Here is a 25,499-nt window from a genome sequence, read left to right as displayed (position 1 = left end):
GACCATACTCTCGTATCTCTCCGCGGGATTTTCTCGGGGCCTCACAAGAGGCCATGGATGTCTCCGCACTGTCCATGTCTCCAAGGAAGTCAGTGGTTTTTTTTTAAGGGGGGGAAAAGTGTTGTGACAGTGCCACGACATTTAACAGTGCCGCCACGACAGTATGTGCAAATGGCAATAGAGGCGCTCCGCAACTCGGCTGAGCGCAGGAGTGCCACCTAGCTACGAACGGCGCCGGCCGCATGTCACGGCATGGCAGTCGAATGAGAGATACTGAGTTGTTATCATGTAACCAGTTATTGTTCATAAGTGAGTGTGTTTGAATATCCATGCAATTATTGGTGATTAAAGGTTATAACAATTATCTTTATTCTTTTTATATGCAAGCTTTCACCTTTTACGAAAAGTACCCATTTATTTCAATTTTTAAAATCTTGGGATGTGTGGTACCATAAAAATTAAACACCTCTAGCTGAATACATTTCTGTACCAAATGTTCCTGTTCCTCATTACAACCATAAAATTGTTCATTAAGCTAGTATTTCATTAGTCATTTTAGTCATACATAACATTGCTAGTCTAGTGTATAACATTGTATATGCAAGTGTAGTCAGAATATGAGTTTGCTTCTCTTGCCAGTGGCAACATAGTCCATATTGGTTCATGTCAGTATGTGTAGACTTGCTGTATATAATGCGCTCATTTAATTCCTCATTTTTGCATACAGCTGAAATCAGGGCTGGTTTGAGAACATATCTCTGCACAAGCGAATTATCATTTGGCACTGTCACTTCCTCCTTTTTCCTCATACATTTCCCCCCAGTGCCTATTTTCACTACTAATTGTGATATACCATGTATACAGATCTTGTACTTGGGTGCCTCTTGGCACCCATCTCTGCTTGGTGCCTCAAGTGGCCATTCTAATTGTGATAAGTCCTGTATTAGAAATCTTACAGTTGTGGTGCTGCTGGTGCCCCAAGTGGCGGCTTGTGTTGCTTGGTTAATGGCTGGAATATCTGGTAACAGAATGTACTTCTCACTTTCATGGTAGATGTTAATATGTCATTTAATTAGCCCAAAGACACCACATACTTTTAGTGGAGCCACATACAGAACTGAAGCATAAACTGATCGGCAACAACTGGTGACACAAAATGTTGTCAGTCTGGATTTTATATCCTCTCTACTTTGGCCATTGTAAGTTATTTTGCTGTCCAAATAACAAAACTTTGCTACCACTTTTAATGTGTCATTTTGTAGTCTAATGCTGTCAGCATTACCGATTTAATGTGGATACATTTCACTACTTACATTTTACTTTAATTGACGTCTCTGACAGAATTAAAGTGTCACCCAAAAACTTCAAAATTTTATTTTTTCTTCTTGAACATTAATTCACTTTCCAAAATTCTCCTTGTTTTTCATCACAACTAGATCAGAGCATGAATAACATTTTACATTGGAAATGGGGTAAAATCATGTCTCACACCATTCTCAACTATTGCTTCCCTATCATGTACTGTAAATTTTTATCAACAGCAATTTGGTTTCTGTACAAGTTCATATATAATAATGCAAATACTATGAGTTAAGTCATCTCACTGCACCAAAATGGCTAATGGACTCTTTGTGTTGCAATGTACTTGCCATGATAATCTGTTGCTGCTGTATGTGAGACTAAAAGTGTTTCACTTACCTCAGTATCAAACAGAGATCTCATCGTTTAATGAGCTATTGCATTTTTATTTACATTTTATTTGATTATAAATTAATATCAATATAGTTCTGACATTGTGATTTGTTGATTTTGTATGCAGGTATAAATGAATAATTGAAAATCCAGGATGGAATAATGACAATATTATGAAAAGGATGTAGTGGAGATGTTGAGTCGCACACAGGCACAACAAAAAGACTGCTAAACAAGTCAGCTTATGGCCAAAAGCCTTCTTATGAAGTAGAGAACACACTTACATTTACGCAAATACAACTCACACATGCCTGACCACTGTCTCTGGGTGCCAAGGGCAGACTGCGAGCAGCTGCGTGTGGCAGGAGAAGAAGTCTGGATGGTGGGGGTAAGGAGGAGACGGGGGTGGGGAGGTGCACATATAGCATGGTAGGAGTGGGGACGGTGAAGTGCTGCTTGTGGAAGCATACAGGGGCATGGTGGGGAGGGGGTAGGGCAGCTTGGTGCCATCCGGGGGGGAAGTGGAAAAGGAGAGAAGTAAAAAGATTGTGTGAGTGTTGGTGAAGCAGAAGGTGATATTTTACTGGAGTGGCAAGAGGGAGGGGGATACCTGGGTGAAGAGCAATGATTAACGAAGGTTGAGGACAGGTGGGATTATGTGTACATAGGATACATTGCAGTGAGAGTTCCCACCCATGTAATTCAGAAAAGTTGGTGTTGGTAGGAAGGATCCAGATGGCATGGCTGTGAGGCAGACATTGACATGAAGAATGTTGCATTTGGCAGCATGCTCATTAACTGTGTAGTCCAGCCATTTCTCATTCACAATTTGTTGGAGGCCATCCACGTGGGCAGACAGCTGTGTTGACTGTCATGCCCACATAGGGCACAAAATGGTGGTTGCAGCTTAGCTTGTAGATCACATGACTGCCTTCACACGTGCCCCTGCCTTTGATGGGGAAGGTGGGTGTGGGAGGATGTATGGAACAGGTCTTGCGTCTAGGTCTGTTACAAGGATATGAGCCATGAGGCAAGGGTTTGGGAGAAGGGCTGGAGTAGGGATGGATAAGGATATTGTGTAGGTTCAGTGAGTGCTGGAATATCACTGTGGCAAGGGTGGGAAGGACAGTGGGTAGGAAATTCCACAGGTCTCATATTGTTTCCCCATACTTCATCCATTCTGTCATTTTTGTTACTTTCTTCCCCATATTTTTGCAAATTTTTTCACATGTATTTCTAGGTTATTTGCAAATTTTTATGTGTTTTTATCCTCCACCTTTGTTCTTCTTGGATTCTTACTCTTTCCATCTGAGCTAATACAGAAAATTACAGTCTCACACACTGTTTATGCAGTGTTGCCTGGCTCATGGAATCCCCCCATAAATGATCTTACCATTGAATTACCCATCTCTGCCTACAACACTATGACCTCCATCAGTTTAGATTTTGCCAGCCCTTAACCTTCACCAACCTAGCCCTGCAAAACCAAGTAAATCAAGCCCAAACCTCCTCGCAGTATCCCCTCTCCATCCATAAAATTCTCCTACTGTGCATCCCAAATTCCTGTATCCCATCTCTCACATTCAGATTCTTGCCCTACAGAAACTAGAACAGTATGTGCATTGCCACCTTGAAAACTGTGGAACCTGTTCACCTCCTACTCCTCCCTTGGACTACCACTATTCAGTGCCTCTACAACAGGCTCCAAACCACTCCCACCTGCCCTCATAGCTGACAAACACTGCAATGTTTAACATACCCTTGAAAACTCCTTCCCACCACCGTACAGAATCCAGAACCTAAACAGACTTGGAACACAGTCATGAACCTTCCCTCCAAAAGTCTAAGTCCCTCACTACAGTGGAAACTCCTTTTCACCACCAACCCTACCAATAAGATTCAACTCAAAACCAATGATGAACTCCATTCATAAAATTCTCCTACTGTGCATCCAAAATTCCTGTATTCCATCCAATTGTGATCCACCACCACTGCCCCAAAACCATGCCCTCTTAACTTTTCAGAATTTCTTAACCTTGAACCTTGCCTCACGATTATTCCCCAAATCCTTCAACATGCAAGCTAAGCTTTGTGCACAGAAAGAACTGCAGTCCCCTACCTAAAAACTGACTCCGACATTGTAATTATACCTGTTGCCAAAGGCCCCATCACTGTGGTTTTGAACCCAAGGACTACCTGGCAGAAGGACTCTGCCAGTTGTCAGATGCATCCACCCACAAACCCTGCCACAGTGACCCCATTCCAGAAATCCAACAGGATCTCTGGTTTCTCCTCAAATCCTTAGACCCATCCCAGAATCTCTGGTCTCACAGACCAACATCTTTAGCCTGTTATCTGAAACCTTCCCAAAAGATGCCAACCATTCCTCCACGGAGTCTACATAGTTTCTGTTGCTTTACCACATGATGCCCTGCATGTCACTATTAATGCCACCTCCCTCTACACTAACATTACTAATGCCCATGGCTTTGCTGATATTGAATTCTACCCTTCCCAGTGCCTGATGGCTTCCAAACCTACAACCTCCTTCCTGGTCAACATGGCCAACTACATCCTCACCCATATGTAATTCATCTTTGAAGACAACACCTACAAACAAATCCATGGTATGTCAATGAGTACCTACATGGCACCATCCTATACCAATCTATTCATGGGCCATCTAGAGGAATCCTTCCTAACCATCCAGAATCCCAAACACGTCATCTGGTTCAGATTCATGGATGTCATCTTCGTGATCTGGATCGAGGGTGAGGATACCCAATGCACATTCCTCTGAAACCTCAACACCTTCTCTCCAATTCTCTTCTCCTGGTCCTCCTTGACCCAACAAGCCACCTTCCTCAATGTTGACCTCCACATCAAAGATGGCTACATCAGCACCTCTGTTCATATCAAATCGACCAACCACAAGTAATACTTCCACTTTTGACAACTGTCATCCATTCCATACCAAGAAGTCCCTTACATACAGCCATCCCACATGTGACTATCACATCTACAGTGATGGTCAGTCCCTCTCGAAATATAACAAGGGTCTCACTGAGGTCTTCACAGACTTAAATTATGCTCCTAACCTTGTACAGAAACATGTCTCCTGTGCCTTATCTCTCCAGTCACTAACCACCTCCCAGAGTCTCACTGTCCAGCCCAAAAGAGCATTCCCCTCATGACTTAGTATTATACAGGACTGGAACAACTGAATCACATTCTCTGCCAAGGTTTTTGATACCTCTCACCATGCCCTGAAATGAGGAATATCCTAGCCACTATCCTTCGCACCTCTCCCACAAAGGTATTTCATCACCCACTGAACATTCACAATATCCTCGTGCATCCATATTCCAACTCTGCTCCCACCACCTTGCCTCATGTCTCATATCCCTGTAACAGACCCAGGTGCAAGACCTGTTCCATACATACTCCCATCAACAGCTACTCCAGTCCAATCACAAGCATCATATTATCCATCCAAGGCAGGCCTACCTGTGAAAGCAGTCATATGGTCTACAAGCTAAGCTGCTAGCACTGTGCTGCATTCTACGTGGACATGACAACCAACAAGCCATCTGTCTGTGTAAGTGGCCAGTAACAAACTGTGGCCAATAAACAGCTGGGCCACCCAGTTGCTGAGAACACTGACCAATACAACATTCTTCATTTCAGTGACTGTTCCACAGCCTGGTCATTCAGAATTACGCAGGTGGGAGCTCTTGCTGCAATATAATCTATGTTCCCATAACCCCCCTGGTCTCAACCTTTGTTAGTCACTGTTCTTCATGCACATATCACCTTTCATGTTCACACCCCAGCACTACACAGCCTCCAGCTCAACCAGCACACCCAAAGTCTTTTTACTTCTCTCCTTTTCCACTCCCCCACCCAACCCTCTCCTCTCTCTCTTCCCTGCCTGCACTGCACCAAGCTGCCCTACCCTCTCCCCACCACACCCCTGTATGCTCCCACATGCCCATTAGCCTTACCCCTCCATAGCCCAACCTCCTCCTTATCCCCACCATTCAGATTGCTTTTCCCATCATGCACAATTGCTCGCAGTCTGACCTCGGCGGCCAGAGACAGTGGCCGCGTGTGTGTGAGTTGCGTTTGTGTGAATGTGTGTGCATTGTCTACTTCTATCCTTTTCATAATATTTGTGCAGATGAGTATAATGTATGGTGTGTGTGTGAAATTGTTTTGAAGTTTTGCATTTTCTGACATGATACAGAAAATCATCTTAAAAATGTCATTTAGAGTTTGAGTCTTATACGTCATATGTTTCCACAAAATGAATTTATATGTACTGTGGCTCCTCAAACTGTTCAGCATGGTATTTAAAAGACAGATGCATTCTTATATTTGCGCAATAATTAAAAGTAACTGCATAACTACAGTGTGCTGAGTCTTGTGAGACAGCAACTGATTTTAGATTGTGAGGCAAAAATAGAGAGCCAGAGTTGTAAATAAAATGGATGTTTATTTAGTTGGCGAACAGTTTTGGGGTATGCCTGTTCATTAATGAACATTAGTTGGGACCATACACATACACTCCTGGAAATTGAAATAAGAACACCGTGAATTCATTGTCCCAGGAAGGGGAAACTTTATTGACACATTCCTGGGGTCAGATACATCACATGATCACACTGACAGAACCACAGGCACATAGACACAGGCAACAGAGCATGCACAATGTCGGCACTAGTACAGTGTATATCCACCTTTCGCAGCAATGCAGGCTGCTATTCTCCCATGGAGATGATCGTAGAGATGCTGGATGTAGTCCTGTGGAACGGCTTGCCATGCCATTTCCACCTGGCGCCTCAGTTGGACCAGCGTTCGTGCTGGACGTGCAGACCGCGTGAGACGACGCTTCATCCAGTCCCAAACATGCTCAATGGGGGACAGATCCGGAGATCTTGCTGGCCAGGGTAGTTGACTTACACCTTCTAGAGCACGTTGGGTGGCACGGGATACATGCGGACGTGCATTGTCCTGTTGGAACAGCAAGTTCCCTTGCCGGTCAAGGAATGGTAGAACGATGGGTTCGATGACGGTTTGGATGTACCGTGCACTATTCAGTGTCCCCTCGACGATCACCAGTGGTGTACGGCCAGTGTAGGAGATCGCTCCCCACACCATGATGCCGGGTGTTGGCCCTGTGTGCCTCGGTCGTATGCAGTCCTGATTGTGGCGCTCACCTGCACGGCGCCAAACATGCATACGACCATCATTGGCACCAAGGCAGAAGCGACTCTCATCGCTGAAGACGACACGTCTCCATTCGTCCCTCCATTCACACCTGTCGCGACACCACTGGAGGCGGGCTGCACGATGTTGGGGCGTGAGCGGAAGACGGCCTAAGGGTGTGCGGGACCGTAGCCCAGCTTCATGGAGACGGTTGCGAATGGTCCTCGCCGATACCCCAGGAGCAACAGTGTCCCTAATTTGCTGGGAAGTGGCGGTGCGGGTCCCCTACGGCACTGCATAGGATCCTACGGTCTAGGCGTGCATCCGTGCGTCGCTGCGGTCCGGTCCCAGGTCGACGGGCTCGTGCACCTTCCGCCAACCACTGGCGACAACATCGATGTACTGTGGAGACCTCACGCCCCACGTGTTGAGCAATTCGGCGGTACGTCCACCCGGCCTCCCACATGCCCACTATACACCCTCGCTCAAAGTCCGTCAACTGCACATACGGTTCACGTCCACGCTGTCGCGGCATGCTGCCAGTGTTAAAGACTGCGATGGAGCTCCATATGCCACGGCAAACTGGCTGACACTGACGGCAGCGGTGCACAAATGCTGCGCAGCTAGCGCCATTCGACGGCCAACACCGCGGTTCCTGGTGTGTCCGCTGTGCCGTGCGTGTGATCATTGCTTGTACAGCCCTCTCGCAGTGTCCGGAGCAAGTATGGTGGGTCTGACACACTGGTGTCAATGTGTTCTTTTTTCCATTTCCAGGAGTGTATGTACCCACTTTATTTACTGCTATTTTGGATGAACATTTTAACTGACATACATTGGTTGGTTTGAGAATGGGCATGTTCTGAAGCCATTCACCAACTAAATAGACTTTCATTTTAGTTGCAACTCTGGCTGTCTCTTTTTGCTCCACGATTAAAAGTACAGTGAACCATACAAGCTTGAGCTTGTAGTGGTCAACATGTGTTCATGTAAAAGTGCATCTGAAGACAGATGGAAAATTAATGTACACCATAGTAATGACAACTACAAATGTTTACGTCTGTATTTTGTTGTGATTTCGAAAATAATATTCATTTTACAATAATAAGTACGTCACAATACTTTCATTTTTAAGGAATAATATGTGATTGTTCTCCTTCAAAGGGTACAATAATATAGCAAAAATTGGAACAACAGAAATATTAGATAATGATGGAAACATTCAGTAGCAAGCAAGACTTTTCACTACAATCTCTACTACATCTATTTCTATAGTCTTCAAAAGGTGTATTAACTAAGAAAGCAAGCATTTCAAGCCACAGTTATTAACACTGTTAGATTAGCATGCCTCTGTGTTCACAGTGCTAGATATTAACTAATGGGACATTTGACTGAATCAGTGGTACCACTGGGGAGAATCACATACAACCATCAGTGTAGCCAATATTCCCATTTCATTCTCTGCATGAAACATGGAAAATATTGTTTTGTTATTGTTGCTGAAATTAATGCTAACAAAGGAAAACAGATAGGTTGAACCACAGAATATAAAGTTTCCAAATAACTTCATCCTTTTAAAAATATAAAGTACTGTAGAATTCTCACAGTTTATAGAAACAACCAGATGACTTGGGGCAAATAGGCAGATAAATCTCACACAAAAATAAACTGCAAGCCTTTTTTAGATGCAGGACAACAGATGATATAATTACAAGGTAATATTCGAATTATACTGGCAAGTACCTTTCTTGATTAGATGCATTCATTGTGATCAAGTTCTCTTATTGTGTGTTAATTAAAAGCGAACAACACGAATTTTGAGCTAGGCAACAAGAACTTGGCTAATGTGTAGGGAATATCATACTGTTATAGTTCACAAAAACTGTCTGATAATATTTTTTTGGAGCTCCCAGTTTGTCAGTTTGTATGCTTGGTTAACAAATATATCAATTATAAGTGACACTGGACCAGGTAAGGGAAAAAAAAAAATTCTGAAAAATTTTTTGTTGGGTAGTATGAGTGTTGTCTGGGGACTAAACATTAATTTCAAAGGAAATTTTTCTGAAGCTATATTTATTTTCTCTATAACCATCAATGTCCATACATTTTGTGGTCCAGGGTATGAGTTTTGCTTTTCAATATTCCATGTGCTTGCTCAGTTACCCTTTTTACCACCTCTCATTATTAATTGTTATCTATTTATTCTTCACTTATTTCTTGAAGTTTGTAAATAAGTGAAACTTGACTACATGTCAAAGCTTTCCACCTGAGGGAGAGGACTGTTTCTGGGTGCTACATCAGTTCGTGTGTAGGTGTAGGTATGCAGCATTTCAGGTTGTCGGTTTTATCAGTTCGGTACTGTTTCTGTAACACTTAACAACAAACATGATCTTGATTTGAATTTTTCTTTGACACTGAGTTTGTGTACCATTCTGCTTATACTTGTTCTTCTTCTATCTATCTCTCTCCCTCCCTCCATTTCTTTCTTTCTTTCTTCTTTTTCTTTTTCTTTCTTTTCTTCTTTTATTTTTTTTTTTTTTTAAAAAAAAGAAAAGGTGTGTTGTGACCTTCCCAAACTCCCCTTTCACTGTATAACACAGAAAGCCATCTCATTGTCTCATCACAAAATAGTACTAATATTAGCTGTAAAATCATGGTTTTAATGTACTTTTTGAGCACAACAGTAGTGCATAATAGCTGTGGATAATAGTGGTGCATCATGCAAACAACAGTGGAAAAAGTAGTGCCAATGATTGTGACAAGTAAGTTTCCTTTTGATTGTATCAGGTTTGTATTTTTACTTTCTGTGCAACCATAATATTAATCAAAGAAGTTAACTCATATGACATAATTGGTGGGAGACCCCAAGGGGTAGGTTCAGCCACCTACTGGGAGAGGCTTTTACTATCCTTCGCGCACACCTCCTTTACAAAGTGGTAGCTTGGTGTGCATAAGTGTATCTGATACATTCAGTTGACTGTAATGTGTGTGTGTGTTTGTCATATGGTATCATGTTTGCGCTGTACAGTGATGAGAGAAGGGAGTGGGTGCAACCAGTGCCAGCACATGGCCTACTTCTCTCAAACAGCACAAAGAGAGCCACCAACCTTAATGTTACCATGCAATGAACATATCAGCATCATCAGTGTCATGTGCACTCCCTCCATGAGACACTGTGGAGAGATTTGGAATTTAATACAGAACATTGGCGCAAAGTCTGGTGGTCAGGAACTTAACGCCACCACCCCTCATCCATTTTGCTGGAGAGGCAAAGGGAAAATTGCCAAAAGTGTTGTGACATATCTTTGTGGTTACTCATTCAAGTACTGGCCATGCCTGGCATTGCTTAACTTTAGTGATTTGGTGGAAACAAGAGTGAAAAAGCCATTGGAATCATATTAATGAATGCATGGTTTAATAAAACTGATTTTCTGCTACAGTTTAATATCAGTAATACCAGTACGCAGAAAGAAGTAAGAATTCTTTCACGCCAGTCACCATAATGTAATAATTTTAGGAAGCAGCAATTCATCTGTATTCATAATCTTCAAATAATTATGAAATGTACCAGAGGAAATTTTTATTTTATCATTTGTTAGTGTTTCTCACTATTCTATACACATGCCAAGCATGAAAACAGATCGAGAGTGATTGGTTAGTACCAAAAGTCTATCTTCACCATCTCCACCCCAAAAATATGAAAAGGGATGAAACATATACACTACTTATCGTTGTACTAATTTGAGCAGGGTTTTGCAGGATGTATTGCATCATTATTTGAGTGTCTGCCTTTTCCTTCTTTTTTCTGCTGTATTTTTGTAGGTGACTATGACCTGTAATATTTTATAATTCCTGAGAACTGATTTGATTCTCATTCCTGCAGTGGTGCAGTACTTCATTCACAAAGGAACATTTGAAGACAGAACTCAACTCTTTTTCTGTTCACAGCACCTGTGGCATTAGTTTTGCCTAATCATCTAGCTTGCTTACTTTATTAAATGATGACAGCCCTTCTGATTCTTTAAGATGTTCAGTTAATCCTGTCTGTCAGTAAGATATGCATAGAGATGTGTTTGTTAGATCTATGCAGCAACAATAGTGGCCCATTGGTGCCTGTACCTATCATTGCTGATATAGATGCACTTTCTGATGTGTTTTATCTTGCCAGTCAATCTTCTTTCAAAGATGAACAGTGAACAATTCATGTGAAGGATATCTGGGTGAAGGCAAATGTGGGTACTGGTCTCATGACTGTTCCTGTTCACCATAATAATAGATAAAGGGTGTTGCTGGTATGATGCCTGGACCAACGCAAGTTGCTTCATCCAGTGAGAATTCAGCAGGACTTGCACAAAAGGAAGGGTTTCCTCATGAGTGAGGATGACATAGGTGACAGAGACTCCCAGGAAAATAGTTGCTGTCATAGGAAGAAGATCACTGAACAGGGTGGCAATTCTTCTGGAAAACCTGTAAATCTCAGGGAATTACTTATTACTTGGAAAAATTGAGGAAATCTTAGGGAATTTCAAAGTATGTTAATCATATGAATATTATCCCATATAAATTATTGATTGTGGAGAACTATTGCTTATGACTAGTATATCTGAGTCATGAAGAAAGAAAAGTCTTCATCGTGAAACTCTGCTCCCCCCCCTCCCCCTTGCCACCCGTGAAATTATCAGGGACCTATTAGGACACCATCATGCTCCCCATGCCTGGAAATCTCAGGGAGATTTTTTTTTTTTCAAGTTTGAGTAGCCACCCTGATTGTATTCTTAATATACCTAGTTTGATATTTAAGGAGTTTCTACTAACAGCTGTTACACACATTAGGTCCAAGATTCTTGTTACAACTACATACACATCTACAACCTGCAAACCACTGCAAAGTGCATGGTAGAATGTACTTCCTGCTGTACCAGTTATTAATGCTTCTTCGCTTTCCATTCATGTAGAGAGCAGGGCAAGAATGATTGCCTAATCACTTCTGTGCCCTGTAACTAGTCTAATCTATGCTATGTGTAGCGGGTTCTATGTTTCTATATTTCTCACTTAAAGCCAGCCCTTAAAATTTTTGTAATAACTAGATAGTTGTCTACCTGTGAGTACCTGCTAGTTCAGGTTTTCTAGCATCTCCATGGTGTTCTCCTGAGGGTCAAACAAATCTTTGACTATTCATGCTGTCCTTATTTGTGTTTCTACAATATCCCTTAATAGTCCTATTTTGTGTGGGATTCACATACTTGAGCAATATACTAGGATGGCTGGCACAAGTGCTATACAAGCAGTTTCCTTCATAGCCATATTGCATTTTTCTAGTAGATTCTTCCAATGAATGGAAGTCTGCTACCTGCTTTACCTAAGACTGAGGCTACATGATTCTATTTCATATTGCTACAAATTCTATACCCAGGAATTTGTATGAGTTGATCGACTAAAGTTGTGATTCATTGATAAAGCAGTCCTAGGATACTATGTTTTTTTTTCATTTTATGAAGTGCACCATTTCAAATTTCTGAACATTGAAAGGAAGCTGCTAATTCTTACACCACTTTTAAATCTTATCAATATGTGACTGAATATTTGTACAGCTTTTTTAGACAGTACTTTATGCAAATAAATGCATCATTTGTGGAAAGTCTGAGGTTACTACTAATGTAGCTGCAAGGTTTTTAATATAAACCGTGAACAGCAAGGGTCTCAACACACTTCCCTATGGCACACATTAAGCTACTTCTACAGCTTGTCAATGACTTTTCATCCAAGATAATATCCTGCATTATTCCTATCAATCACAAATTTCATTAGATACCACATATGATCATACTTTCAGTACTAAGCACAAGGGTGGTAATGAGTCAAATGGTTTATGAAGAAAAGATATTCAGTATCTACCTGATTGTTTTGATCCATGGCTTCCAGGATGTCATCTGAAAAAAACTATGATTTGGGTATCACACAGATGACATCTTTTGGAATCCATGCTGGTTGGCATGGGGGAGGATATTATTTTTGAAATACCACATGTGAGCTCATAATGTATTCTAAAATTGTACAACAGACAGCTGTCAAGGATGTTGGATGGTAGTTTTGTACTGGTACATTCCTGTACTTTCATTCAACTACAGACACAACTTCTTGTTCAAGGTATATGTGGTTTTGTGTGGTTTTGGCTAACTCTCAAATTCAGCATAGAAACTCATACAGATGCTATAGAGCCCTGGAGCTTTATTCAGCTTAAGTGACTTCAGCTGTTCCTCAACACCGCTGACACTAATACCTGTTCACTCATCTTTGCTGTGGTGGAAAATTAGACCAATACTCCTGGATTTTCTTTTCTAAAGGAACATTTGAAAATGGAGTGTAGCATATTTATATTTGTTTTGCTACCCTCGATTTCATCTCCTGTGTCATGAAATGAGTGTTTGGACACTAACTTTGGAGTCACCGACAGCCTTTACATGTGACCAGAGTTTCTGTGGGATTAGTGAGATATCTTTCAATAATTTTCTGCTGTAGCAGCCAGTGATGGCTCCACACATTGCCCACATGTCATTCAAACACATTTCACTCAGCATCTCTCTTGTCTCTAGGTTTACGCTTTGTTTGACGTCTATTGTGAAGCACTCTCTGTTACCTTGGAACTTTCTTTACAGTGTCTACATATCTTGGAGGGTCCCTCCCACAATGAACTGTTCTATTAGGTATACATCTGTCAATTACATGATCAACTATTATTTTAAACTTCAATGGCAGTTCCTCTACATGCTCTCATTTATAGTTAAGTGTTTCAAGTTCTTCATTCAGACATAAAATTACTGCCTCTCTATCTAGTTTGTTCAACATATAAATCCTTCTACCTGTTTTAGCTGGCGTTTGTGTATTTGGTTTATTTGTTACTGCTAGATCAAATATACACTGGAAAAAAAGAAATTGCAACACCAGTGAAATAATTAATGTAGAGTAATGAAATTTTTGGAATACATTTGTCCAGATAAGCGATCAACATTGCGAGGTAAGCCACTATAGATGTGAAATGCTGGTACATAAATAACTGGAGTAACCACCAGAATCTTGAATGCAAGCATGCAGGCATGCATGCATTGTGTTTTACAGGTGCTGGAGGTCAGTTTGTGGGATGAAATTTCTTGCTTGTTGCTCTTGGTCAATACAGGGAAGGTTAATGCTATTTGTGGAGTATGCTGGAGTTGTCGTTCGATAATGTCCCAAATGTGCTCAATTGGAGACAGATCCTTTGACTGAGCAGGCAAAGGTAACATGTTGACACTTTGTAGAGCATGTTGGGTTACTCAACGATATGTGGCCGACAGTTGTTCTGTTGGAAAACACCCCCTGGAATGCTATTCACAAATGATAGCATGGCAGGTCAAATTACCAGACTGATGCACAGTTTTGTGATCAGAGTGCATGGGATAACCACAAGAGTGCTCCTGCTGTCACAAAATCACACCCAATACCTTAAGTCCAGATGTAGGTCAGTGTGTCTAACATGCAGACAGGTTCATTGTGGCCCTCAACTTGCCTCCTTATAACCTACACACAGTGATCATTGGCATCGAGGTACATCCAGATTCCATCAGAAAACACAATAGACCTCTGCCCTGCCCTCTAGTGAGCTCTCACTTGAGACCAATGAAGGTGCAAATGGTGGTGATTTGGGTTCTGTGCAATGCACACAACAGGGCATCTGGCTTGGAGCTGTCATTGAAGTAACTGATTTGTAACAGCTTGTTGTGTCACTGTGGTGCCAACCATTGTTCAAATTTTTGTGCAGAGGCAGTACAATGCACCAGAGCCATATGCCAAGCACAATGGTCCTCTGTCTCGGTAGTATTGCACCGCTGTCCGGAGCCGGTCTTCTTCTGTCCACACATTCTCATGATCACCACTGCTAGCAATCATGGACAATGGCTACATTCCTGTCAAGTCTGTCTGCAGTATTGCAGAGGGAAAATCCAACTTCTTGCATTTCATGAACTCATTCAAACTCAGTGAGGTGTTGATAATGGCGTCTTTGTCACCTTAAAGGCATTCTTGACTAACATCAATTCACCAGGTGCAATCGCAAAGGTAACTAGCACTCATGACCATTACAGTGTGTATTTAAAGCAGATATGATATGCCTCCTCATAGTGGTGCTATTAGTGCCACTCTTTAGTCAGTAGTCTCCTTCTCCAGCATTCTGTCCTCCCTTCCCACCTACCTCTGCCCCATTTAGTAGTGCACAAAACACTACTATCTTGAGCTTTTACTGGTGCTGCATTCCTAACTCCATTTCTCAATGGGTCTTTCATCTCCTAAACCATACCCCTCTCTTCCGTTTTCCTGTTCTCTACTGGCCTCATCCAGTCATCTTCCTCATTCATGTCAGCTACTTCACACAACACTAACATTTGCCACAGATAGATTGCTGGACCAAAACACTGACCAATCATACAGTAAGCATAGGTGGACACATTAACCACCCAACACTCAACTGGAAAAATCACAGTTTAGTTAGTGGTGAATGAGATTAGCCATCCTGTGAAACATTACTAAATGATTTCTCTGTGCTCTCTGTTAAAAAGGAGGTGCTCTATACATATCTATGTTTTTTGTACATTAACTTTGTTTTTGAGTTTGCTAACAACTATAATTAACCTCAAAAAGTTTCAGGAAACCAACAATTTTTACCACAGGTTTTTCTGTTGCCATAATATAAATCTTGTTTTGTGTATTTGCTTCAGTTCTTACAGGTAATTAGCAATTATTTAGCTCAAGAGATTAAAAGATGGTCTGATCAGCAGGATTTTTTGACTGCCTTATAATGCACCAGCTGAAATGCAGCCCCGCTGTGAATGATGTCCTTGAACATGAAATGAATTGTTGATATTTGTAAGAAGCTGGAAATCACACTGACTACTATCAAATGATTGGCAGCTGCTATGAGCTGATGTGTTGGAAGAGCTTCCGAGAGTCATGTACCTGTGGTACCTGTACTAAAAGTACTTCAAGTACTATACACTCCTGTGAATCCTGTCTCCTCTGCAGAAAGTATGGGATCTGTCATTACTCATGTACTTGACTGTGAGCGGCATTCCAATGGTACAGCTAGGGATCCTGTGAGGGTGGATGGGTTGATACCTGTTGTCTGGGCTCCAAAGTCATACTTGAGTCATTCCAGCAGCTGGCAGAGAAGGTTAAGAAGACCAGCCATGTGCATTTTGGTTTTGAGTCAAATCACAGGACTGACTTGAAGACTTCAAAGGTTCTGTGATGAGCTAGGCTGCAAGTTCCGGACTTGTTGAGAACTATAGGATCCCCCTAAATGGGTCATGGGTGCAGTACACATCAGAATCTGCTACTTAGGTAGCTGACTGTATATGCGGTACACGCGATGGCCTTTTAGATTAGATGAAACTTCATTCAATCCAAGTAACAATAGCTGTAGGAAACCCAGAAGAATCAGTGTAAGATTGAAAGAAATGCCTCCCACAGGTGAGAGTTTTAAAATCCTAGTGATTAACAGCCAAAGCATTCACAACAAAGCACCAGAGTTTGAAGTGCTCCTGAAAAGCAGTGAATCTCACACAATACTAGGTACAGAAAGCTGGTTAAAATTTGAAATTGCTAGCAGTGAGATCTTTGGAGAAAATTTAAGTGTATATTGAAAGGATAGGCATATTGGGAATGGAAGTGGTGTATTTGACACTGTAGGCAAGGAATACAAATCCACCAAGATAGAAATTGAAATTGTGTGTGAGATTATTTGGGCAAGACTCACTGTTATGTTTGGGCATAAAATGATAATTGGATCCTTCTATCGCCCACAAGTCTCATATTCTAATGTAACCAAAAAATTCATAAGTTGACCAATCATACATAAGCATAGGTGGACACTTTAACCACCCAACACTCAACTGGAAAAATCACAGTTTAGTTAGTGGTGAATGTGATTAGCCATCCTGTGAAACATTACTAAATGATTTCTCAGAAAATGATCTGGGACAGACAGTTCAGAATCCCTCTCATGATGGAAATATATTGAATCTAATGGCAACGAACAGATTTGACTTCTTTGAGGATGTCTACATTGAAACTGGTATCAGTGACCATGACACAGTTGTGGAAACAATGATTACCAAAGTACAAAGGAAAACTTAACCAAGCACAAAGATATATATATTCAGTATACTATATAAACAATCAGCTGTGTCATATCTCAATGAGGAACTTGAAACTTCCATCACAGGGTAGGAGCATGTAGAGGTACTGTGGCTGAAGTTCAGTTGAAATGCACTGGACAGATATGTATCCAGTAGAACAGTTCATAATAGGAGGGACCCCTGTGGCAGACAGTCACTATAAAGAAACTTCTAAAGGAACATAATAGATGTCATACAAAGCAGAGGGCTACAGATAGAGATATGCTGAATGAGATACATTTGGCTGTCAAGAGTGCAATGCATGTAAGCCTTCAGTAATTACTGTAGTAGAATGCTATCAAAGCATTTTTCACAAAATGCAAAGAAATCCTGTTGTGTGTAAGGGCTATTAGTGACACCAAAGTTAGTGTCCAGCCACTAATAAAGGGACAGGAATTGAAATATAGCTTAGCAAAGGAACGGCTGAAATACTTAACTTGGTGTTCAAATGTTCCTTTACAAAGTAAACCTCAAGAGAATTGCCTCAATTTAATCCTCCTACCACTGAAAAGATGAGTGAAATAAGCATTTGTGTCAGTGGTATTGAGAAACAGCTGAAATCATCAAAACTGAAGAAAGCTCCAGGACCTGCTAGTATCCCTATCCGTTTCTATATTGAATTTGCAGCTGAGTTAGCCTCTCTTCTAACTGTAATCTATAATAGATCCCTCAAACAGAAACCTGTGCCCACATATTGGAAAAAAGCGCAGCTCAGGCCCATCTACAAGAAGGGTAGTAGAAGTGATCCACAAAACTACCGTCTAGTATCCTTGATGTCAGTTTGTTGTAAACTCTTAGAACATATTCTGAGCTCAAACATAACAAGGTATCTTGAACAGAATAACCTCGTCCATGCCAACCAGCATGAATTCAAAAAACATCGGTTAAATGAAACCCAACTTGCACTTTTCTCACGTTACATACAGAAAGTCTTGGATCAAGGTAGTCAGGCAGATGCAGTATTTCTTGACTCCTGGAGAGCATTTGACTCAATACCATACCTATGTTTATTGACTGGACTGAGGACTTTTTGTTAGGGAGGACACAACGTGTTTATCTTGGATGCAGAGTCATCATCAGATGTAGAAGTAGCTTTGGGTGTGCCCCAGGGAAGTGTGTTGGGATCTTTGCTGTTCACATTGTATATTAATGACCTTGCAGACAATATTAAGAGTAACACCAGACTTTTGGCACATGATGGAGTTATCTATAATGACATACAGTCTGAGAGGAGCTGCATAAATAATCAGTCAGATCTTTGTAAGAGTTCAAAGTGGTGCAAAAGTTGGCAACTTGTTTTACATGTTCAAAAATGTAAAATTGTACACTTCTAAAGAAACTGTAATATATGAGTCACTGTTGGAATAGGCCAACTCATACCTAAGTGTAACACATTATGGGGATATGAAATGGAATCATCACATTGGCTCATTTGTGGGTAAAGCAGGTGGTAGAACACTGATAAAGTGCAAGCAGTCTACAAAGGAAATTGCTTACAAATGACTCATGTGACTGGTTCTAGAATATTACCCAAAAGTGTGGGGCCTATATCAAACAGGCCTAACAAGGGTATTGAACATATAAAGAGAAGGACAGCATGAATGGTCATAGGTTTGTTTGATCCATAGGAGAGTGTCACAGGGGTACTGAGGAAACTGAACTGGCATACTGTTGAAGATAGATGTAGACTATCCCAAGGAAGCACACTAACAATATTTCAAGAACTGGCTTAAAATGATGGCTCTGGGAATATACTACAACACACTATATATCGCTCACATAGGAATCGTGAGGATGAGAATAGAATAATTATAGCATGCACAGAGGTGTTCTTCCCACACTCCATATGTGAATGGAATGGGAAGAAACCTGAATAACTGGTACAAAGGGACATACCCTGTACCATGTACTTCACGGTGGTATGCAGAGTGTAGATTTAGCTCTAGCTGTAGAACACAATTTCTGGAGCTGAGATAATTATTCCAGCTCTTGTTTATGTGTCTGTCTACCACATATTGCCTTCAGTGTAAAGTGAGTGGTTATGGTTACTCATTCCATTCTTTGTATTTCAGCCACCACTTTCCAGTATTGGTATCATTCATTACTTCATCTCTAACATGTAATTAGACAGTTAATATTTAGAGACTATTTTTCTTTATCTCAGATAGATTTGTGGTACTTTTGATACTGTACAGGCATAATCACTGTGTATGATGGGGGGCGGGGGGGACTTATGAATTACAGTGTGTGTGTGTGGGGGGGGGGGGGGGGTTGGGGGGGGGGGGGAGGTGTAAAAGTATTTGTGGGTAAATCTGGTGATACCTCTGAAACTACCCACCACTAGACACTGGTTTTTGTATTTGATGCTATCCTTCAACTCCTCCTTCAATAAAAAAAATTGACAAAGAAAAAAATATGAAAAATATTTAACTCCAATGATACAGTGATGTACCAAGATAAAAGTGTCAACTTGCCAACAGAATTACTAAATCTGTTCAAGGCCCCTAGTATGGTCTTACAAAAAAGCTTCTAAAAACCATCATAGAAGCAGAAATATTAAACAAAAAAGAAAGAGGGATGTCATTTACAAATTCCACTCATTTCAAATAACTTACCATTCAGCTATATATGTCTCAAATTCCTAGTAAAATTAATGTGTAGTATAATGTCAATGAAGCACAAGGGCAAATATTCCATTGCTGTGGAGTGCATTTAGAAGACTCATTTCTTCTGCCATGGACAACTTATTTGTCTTTGCACCCAAAAGCTTAACAGCAAATGTAGTTTATAAGACTGTACTTTGAATAAGTTATAGCATATACCAATGATATGATCAGTTGCACATTTTTTCAGTGCAGGAAACAAATGGGAAAACAGACTTAGTAATGTGCCCTTTTTCAGCTAGTAATGAAATGAAAAGGTCTATATGTAAAAAGGAAAAGGGCTGTCAATAATTGATGAACAAACTGACAGCATAAAAGTACTGTGTGTCTAGTAGGCATCTTTAGGGTCTTTATAAGTATGATACGGGATAAGTGGTAAATGGGGGTTGGACATTTTCTGGTGAAAACTGTCACTAACTCTGGAGAAGGAAAACTAAAACAAAAATGCTTCACTTTATGGTTAAAGTGAGGGAATGAGCTGTGCAGTGTGTGTTAAAAAGCAGCATATTTGCACTCACCTTTGTAAACAAGGCATAACATCTTAATTAGATGATATACTTCAAAATTACTTGAGGCAGCAATGGTAATAATTGTGACTGAAATGCAAACATCAGCAGACAACACCAAAACATACAGCATTGCTGTTTCCACAGAGATGGTACTCACGATCATGCTCCGTGCAAGCTGGATAGAAAAGAACAGATAAGCAACAATCAGAAAACATAGAACATACAACTAGCACTCAGTCTTTCATACAGTGAAACTCTAATTTCATATTTGAGACACTGGAGTTTATAAGCCTTTTCTCTTTTTTTCCCCTGGATATTTCAAGGTCAAATAACACAAGGAAAAACAAATTGTGATAAACATCTTTAAAATGTGTGGTATTACTGTTGAATATATTTTCTTTGTGTCCTTGAGCAATAAAGAAAAATGTTTGTCATTTGAACTGATACAAAATCAATGAAATTAATATGTGCATACTGAAAACAACAAATAATAAAGTCACCAAGGAACATTAACTCAAGACAAAGACAAAGGACAAACACATACACATTTGAACCCAACTTGGATCATAAAAGTTTTCTAATAGATCTTCACATTCACACACACAGATACACACATAGACAAAACATCAATGGCAGAACACATAGGACTGCCCTGTAAGGCTTGAGTTAACTACAGGAAGTGCTCATCTGTTGTAATGGTGACTATCACCAACATTTATATTACAGCTCCAGATGTTGCATTAAAAGATGAAATTGTGAAAAATTGGTTCTGTCATGCTTGTATTACACTAATACTTGTAGCTAGATAAGTCTGAAGCAGATTTTATTTATAAAGACAAATGTATTTCATAAAAATATATATTGCATGACCACTGAGCACAGTTGTACACATTTCTTGTTATAGTTCATTGTCTTTGAATGGATTAAGACATTGATGTCTTTTGTGGAAGGTTTTCCATTGAACACTATGTACTTTTAATGCTCTGCTTTGACAGTAATGTTCCAATATATTTGATCACATGTGATATTGTAAGTTTAATTTAACAGTGTATCATATTTTCTTTTTCATAGTGCTATTCTTCAATTGTCAAAAAATTTCGCTGTTTACCATATGGATTTTTGAAACATCTTTCCTTTTTCCCTGAGAATTTGCAAGACCTTTCTTTTGTCTAAATTTACTGGAATGTGACTTTCAGCGGTGTAGGCAATTAAATATAATGAATTGTTGCTTTTGTTCCCTATTTGTTGGAAATGGTTAACATTTCTCTTTGTAGTACCATTTCAGAAATATAAAGAAATTAAATAAATTCTAATATTACATCTATTGTTACAGTGAAGAATAGGAAAGTGTCTTAAAAACACCTGCCTCTTACTTCAAGAAAATCTTTATGTTTTGAAAATTAAAAGTGGAAAAAGTAATCCAAGCATCCTGCAACTCAAGCCATACAGGGAAGTATTTTGTGTGCTAACTGTGAGCTGGAAGAGAAAGAAAATAAATGACGTCACAGGAACACAGGACACACATTGCGTTCGTTGTGACTTACATACGTCGATGGCACAGACAGACTGGAACCTTCCCTGGACACTGAACTGTAGTGGAGACCCTGTAGGGGACAACATCAAATTCAGACCTGCATGTAACCTCATTCACGCAGAGCCAGTAATCAGATAAAGAGGGGGGAAAATATATACAAATATGTGTTTGTGTTTTGTGCATGAGAGAATTACAGATAAATAGATAAAAGGAGAGACAGATAGAGAGAGAGACAGAGAGAGAGAGAGAGAGAGAGAGAGAGAGAGAGAGGCACACACAGAGGCACAGAGAGAGAACAATTTATGTACATCATATATGCTCACATCAGAATGTTATGTATATTTTCAGTGATGGTAGAGAATGGTATTGTACCCCTTACAAGCAAATATTGTCTGTAATGTTACAGACAAGAGATAACAACCTGAACTATCTCTGTAATTCGACAGAAAAGAGCAGCAAATTTCATTTGCAAGTGGTGTTTTGCTTCTCTACATTTTTTATCTTTTGTTTTCTTGGACATTGTAATTTAATGGTATGCATTTTATTATGGGACTGAATTTAACTTTTTATATTCATACAATATTTGCTTGAATCTCAAGTATGAGAGACAGTCTTCAGATCACATTCTTTCCTTACAATTTTTTCAATTCTTATCCTGCTTCTGCATCAATAAAAGAATAGTTATTCTCAGAGATCACAGATAATAAATCAAAACTGTTATGACAGTGGATGATTTTGTATGTAGACACATTTTTACATTACATATACTAAAAACAATGAGAATTTCACTTTACATTTCCATTTTATGTGTACAGATTGTGGCTATAACATATGAAAAAAATTATGTTACCTTTGTAATGAGACACTAAACATTTAATATGTGTTTTGCAAGACACAAATACTGCTTATTGCTTTGTAAATGTTTCATTTTTATTGTTCATCAGATATTTTCCCTTTTCATTGTTGTCATACATAAACTCCTTTGTAAGTATCCATTACCTCTGGGAATAATTTATAGCATACCAAACAGTTCTCATTTTTATGTAAATAGCAAAAGTGATAATGAAAAGTACCTGGATATTCTCATGCCTCACAGGTTTTTTTTTGGATTAGCTTGGTTCTTTTTCAGTTTTTGTTGAAAGTAACATATGCACACTTCCACAATTGTTTATGTACATGTTATTTGATATAATTGTAGAGTAATCTGTAAGGGAGAAACTCTTTTCCTTTGTAACAACCTAAATCAAATTATTATAAATAACAGTTATATATTTAAGTTCAACAATCTTGCCAGTATCAACTGTGCTTAAAGTTACAACTTAAGGATAATATAATTCACTTAATAGTATTAAATTAATCTGTTCAAAACACATTTAGGCATTAAACTCTTAGCACATGTAGTCAGAAAAATATTTTTTAGAATTTTGAAATTAAATGGTAATAAATAGGAGTGAAAATTATTTGTATTGTATATAAAATTGAGAATATTGATCATATATTAGGCACTGATTGAAAAGAAATGAAAATCACTATTATTTATTCAACCCACTTTATAGAAAGAATGCAGGTACACTTGGTTGGTGGTAAAATCTCACCTGCACATGGCTAATAATGCATAAATAAAGAAAAGACTGAAAAATATCTCTGGTCTAAAAAATGCTTCATTGCTTCCACATCTTTTTCTTCAAGAGAAGGCTTATGACCAAATCTCTCAGACAGCCATCTTGTAACCAGAACAATAACATAAGGAAACAACAACATAGGGACAATGAAGAAGGAAAAAGGTAGCTACATTTGATTTTTTAAAGTTTTCTTGAAGAATCTGAAAGGATGGAGGAGAAGGTGACATAACTGTGGCAAAATTTAATTAATTAATTTTCATTTTTTGTTAGATATTTGTTCTTTAGCAAGTCCTCCGTCAGTTAATTTTGGCAGTTTTGTAACTTATGATGTCTGTGGCGGTAACTGTAGTGATACCTGAAGGTTTTTGTATTATTTGGAGAAAAGTAAATGGCTACACAACATACCATATTTGGATCGTAGAATGTACATAGGTCATCCATAAGGTTTCCAGAATAAATTTTCAGTGTGTAGCCACTAGTACTAACTCTGACTTCTCATAGCAGCACCTTGTTGAGCAGTTGTTTCTATTGCCATGGTGGTGACTGTTGTGAGGAGTGAGGCACAATTTCTTTTTTCCTTTTGTTGCAGCATATCTGTTCACCACTGTTGGAAAATGGACCAGTATGCGGCTATCTTTTTTTTTGTATGAATGTGTGAAAACTGCACTGAACATATTTAAATGCTGACAGTGTTTGTTGCATTTGAATTTGCCTGAGTAGTACAAGGAAACAAAAAGTGTGCACCCATAATGTCACTGTAAGTCAAAAAGCATGGGTAAAATTTATGCTACATTTCCTTATACACAAACAAAAGTGATTCTATCAAATAGCCAGAGCCTAATTCCAATTTTATTACGTTCTTAACCAGTCATAATACAACATGGTGCTTTGAGTCTGATCCATACACATTACACATAACCAGTGAAATGAGAAGAGGAAAACAGAAACCCAACAAAAATGAGAGGTGTGACGAAATGACAAACGGTCTTTGTCTTCCACAGTGTCATTTACACAGACTGACAGACTGTTACCATTGAATTCTCCGACAAGTATCATCTCTTCAAAAGATTAAGATGTATGTAGAGCTCAAAATTTAGAAAAGCATGGAATGTTTAGTACAGCACAAGAATGCTTTGGTGTATGCCTCAACTACCATGGCTCTGCCTCTAATCAAAAATCAAGTGATGCGCTGCTCTGTTTCTGTGTCACTTAATTTGGCACTTACAGACTACTTTCTTTTCCCAAAACTGAAGGGTCCCCTGAAAGAAACCAAGTATGAGTAAATCTCTAGCTTTAAAAGGCAATGATCAATTACCTGTAAGTTTAATCTCCAACTTTAAAACGCAATGATCAATTATCTGTAAGAAATCTAAAAAAAGACCTCTAAAATGCATTAAAAATTTTCTCAAATTATAAGAACTGTGTTTTGACAGAGAGGGTGATAATACAGAAAGTAGAATGAATACAATTTTTTCTAAACCCTTGTTCCAATCTTGGAAATTCTCTGAAGAAAATGAGCATAATTCACATGTGTAAAAACTGCTGCATAAATAAGCAGAGTGTGTGACCTGCAAATGAGTTTTCTGGAGGGTTGTAGCAATGAGGATAGAAAGTGGAAGAGAAAAATGACAATCAGATATTTGAATATCTGATACTTGACCTTCATATGCACAGAAAGATTGGAGTATAACTTCCAGAGGATTGAATCATATCTGTGCACAGATTGTCATATTAGAGAATTGTTGTTGTAGGACTCGAGCTAGCTGAATTTTAGATGAGCATTATTTAAGATGTACCAGTAAAAGGCAACAAAATTAAAGTTTTAGAAATAGAAGGTTTTTCTAGAACATACCAGAAACAAGTACTGTAATCATTATGTAACTTGAAATGATACATTGGTAATGTGATGCAGGATACTGCTATCAATGAAAATTTGTCTTATAATTTGATCTTTTGTGTAATATGGATGAAATTTCATGTCAATGCAAAGCAACATGCTAGAAAACACTATAAAAATTCTAATGAAGCACAGTGATATGTCACCACAGCTATCACTGATAACTGTCACA

The 25,499-nt window shown here is 39.4% G+C and overlaps 1 protein-coding gene across 1 annotated transcript in view; it reads right to left on the bottom strand.

Moving 5' to 3' along the window:
• The window catches only part of LOC124613288 (protein kinase domain-containing protein ppk32), a 717,316-nt gene that overhangs the window by 39,972 nt on the left and 651,845 nt on the right, over positions 1 to 25,499 (bottom strand). Inside the window, exons 16-17 of the mRNA XM_047141982.1 lie at positions 21,819 to 21,878; positions 20,432 to 20,449 (exon numbers count right to left, since the gene is read on the bottom strand). Coding sequence (XP_046997938.1) covers positions 20,432 to 20,449; positions 21,819 to 21,878 — 78 coding nt within the window. The remainder of the gene's footprint in view (positions 1 to 20,431; positions 20,450 to 21,818; positions 21,879 to 25,499) is intronic.

The sequence above is a fragment of the Schistocerca americana genome, chromosome 4 (assembly GCF_021461395.2).
Source record: "Schistocerca americana isolate TAMUIC-IGC-003095 chromosome 4, iqSchAmer2.1, whole genome shotgun sequence".
In the NCBI taxonomy this organism is placed as follows: domain Eukaryota; kingdom Metazoa; phylum Arthropoda; class Insecta; order Orthoptera; family Acrididae; genus Schistocerca; species Schistocerca americana.
The sequence above is the reverse complement of the archived record's forward strand: the minus strand, read 5'-3'. Positions and strand labels throughout refer to the sequence as shown.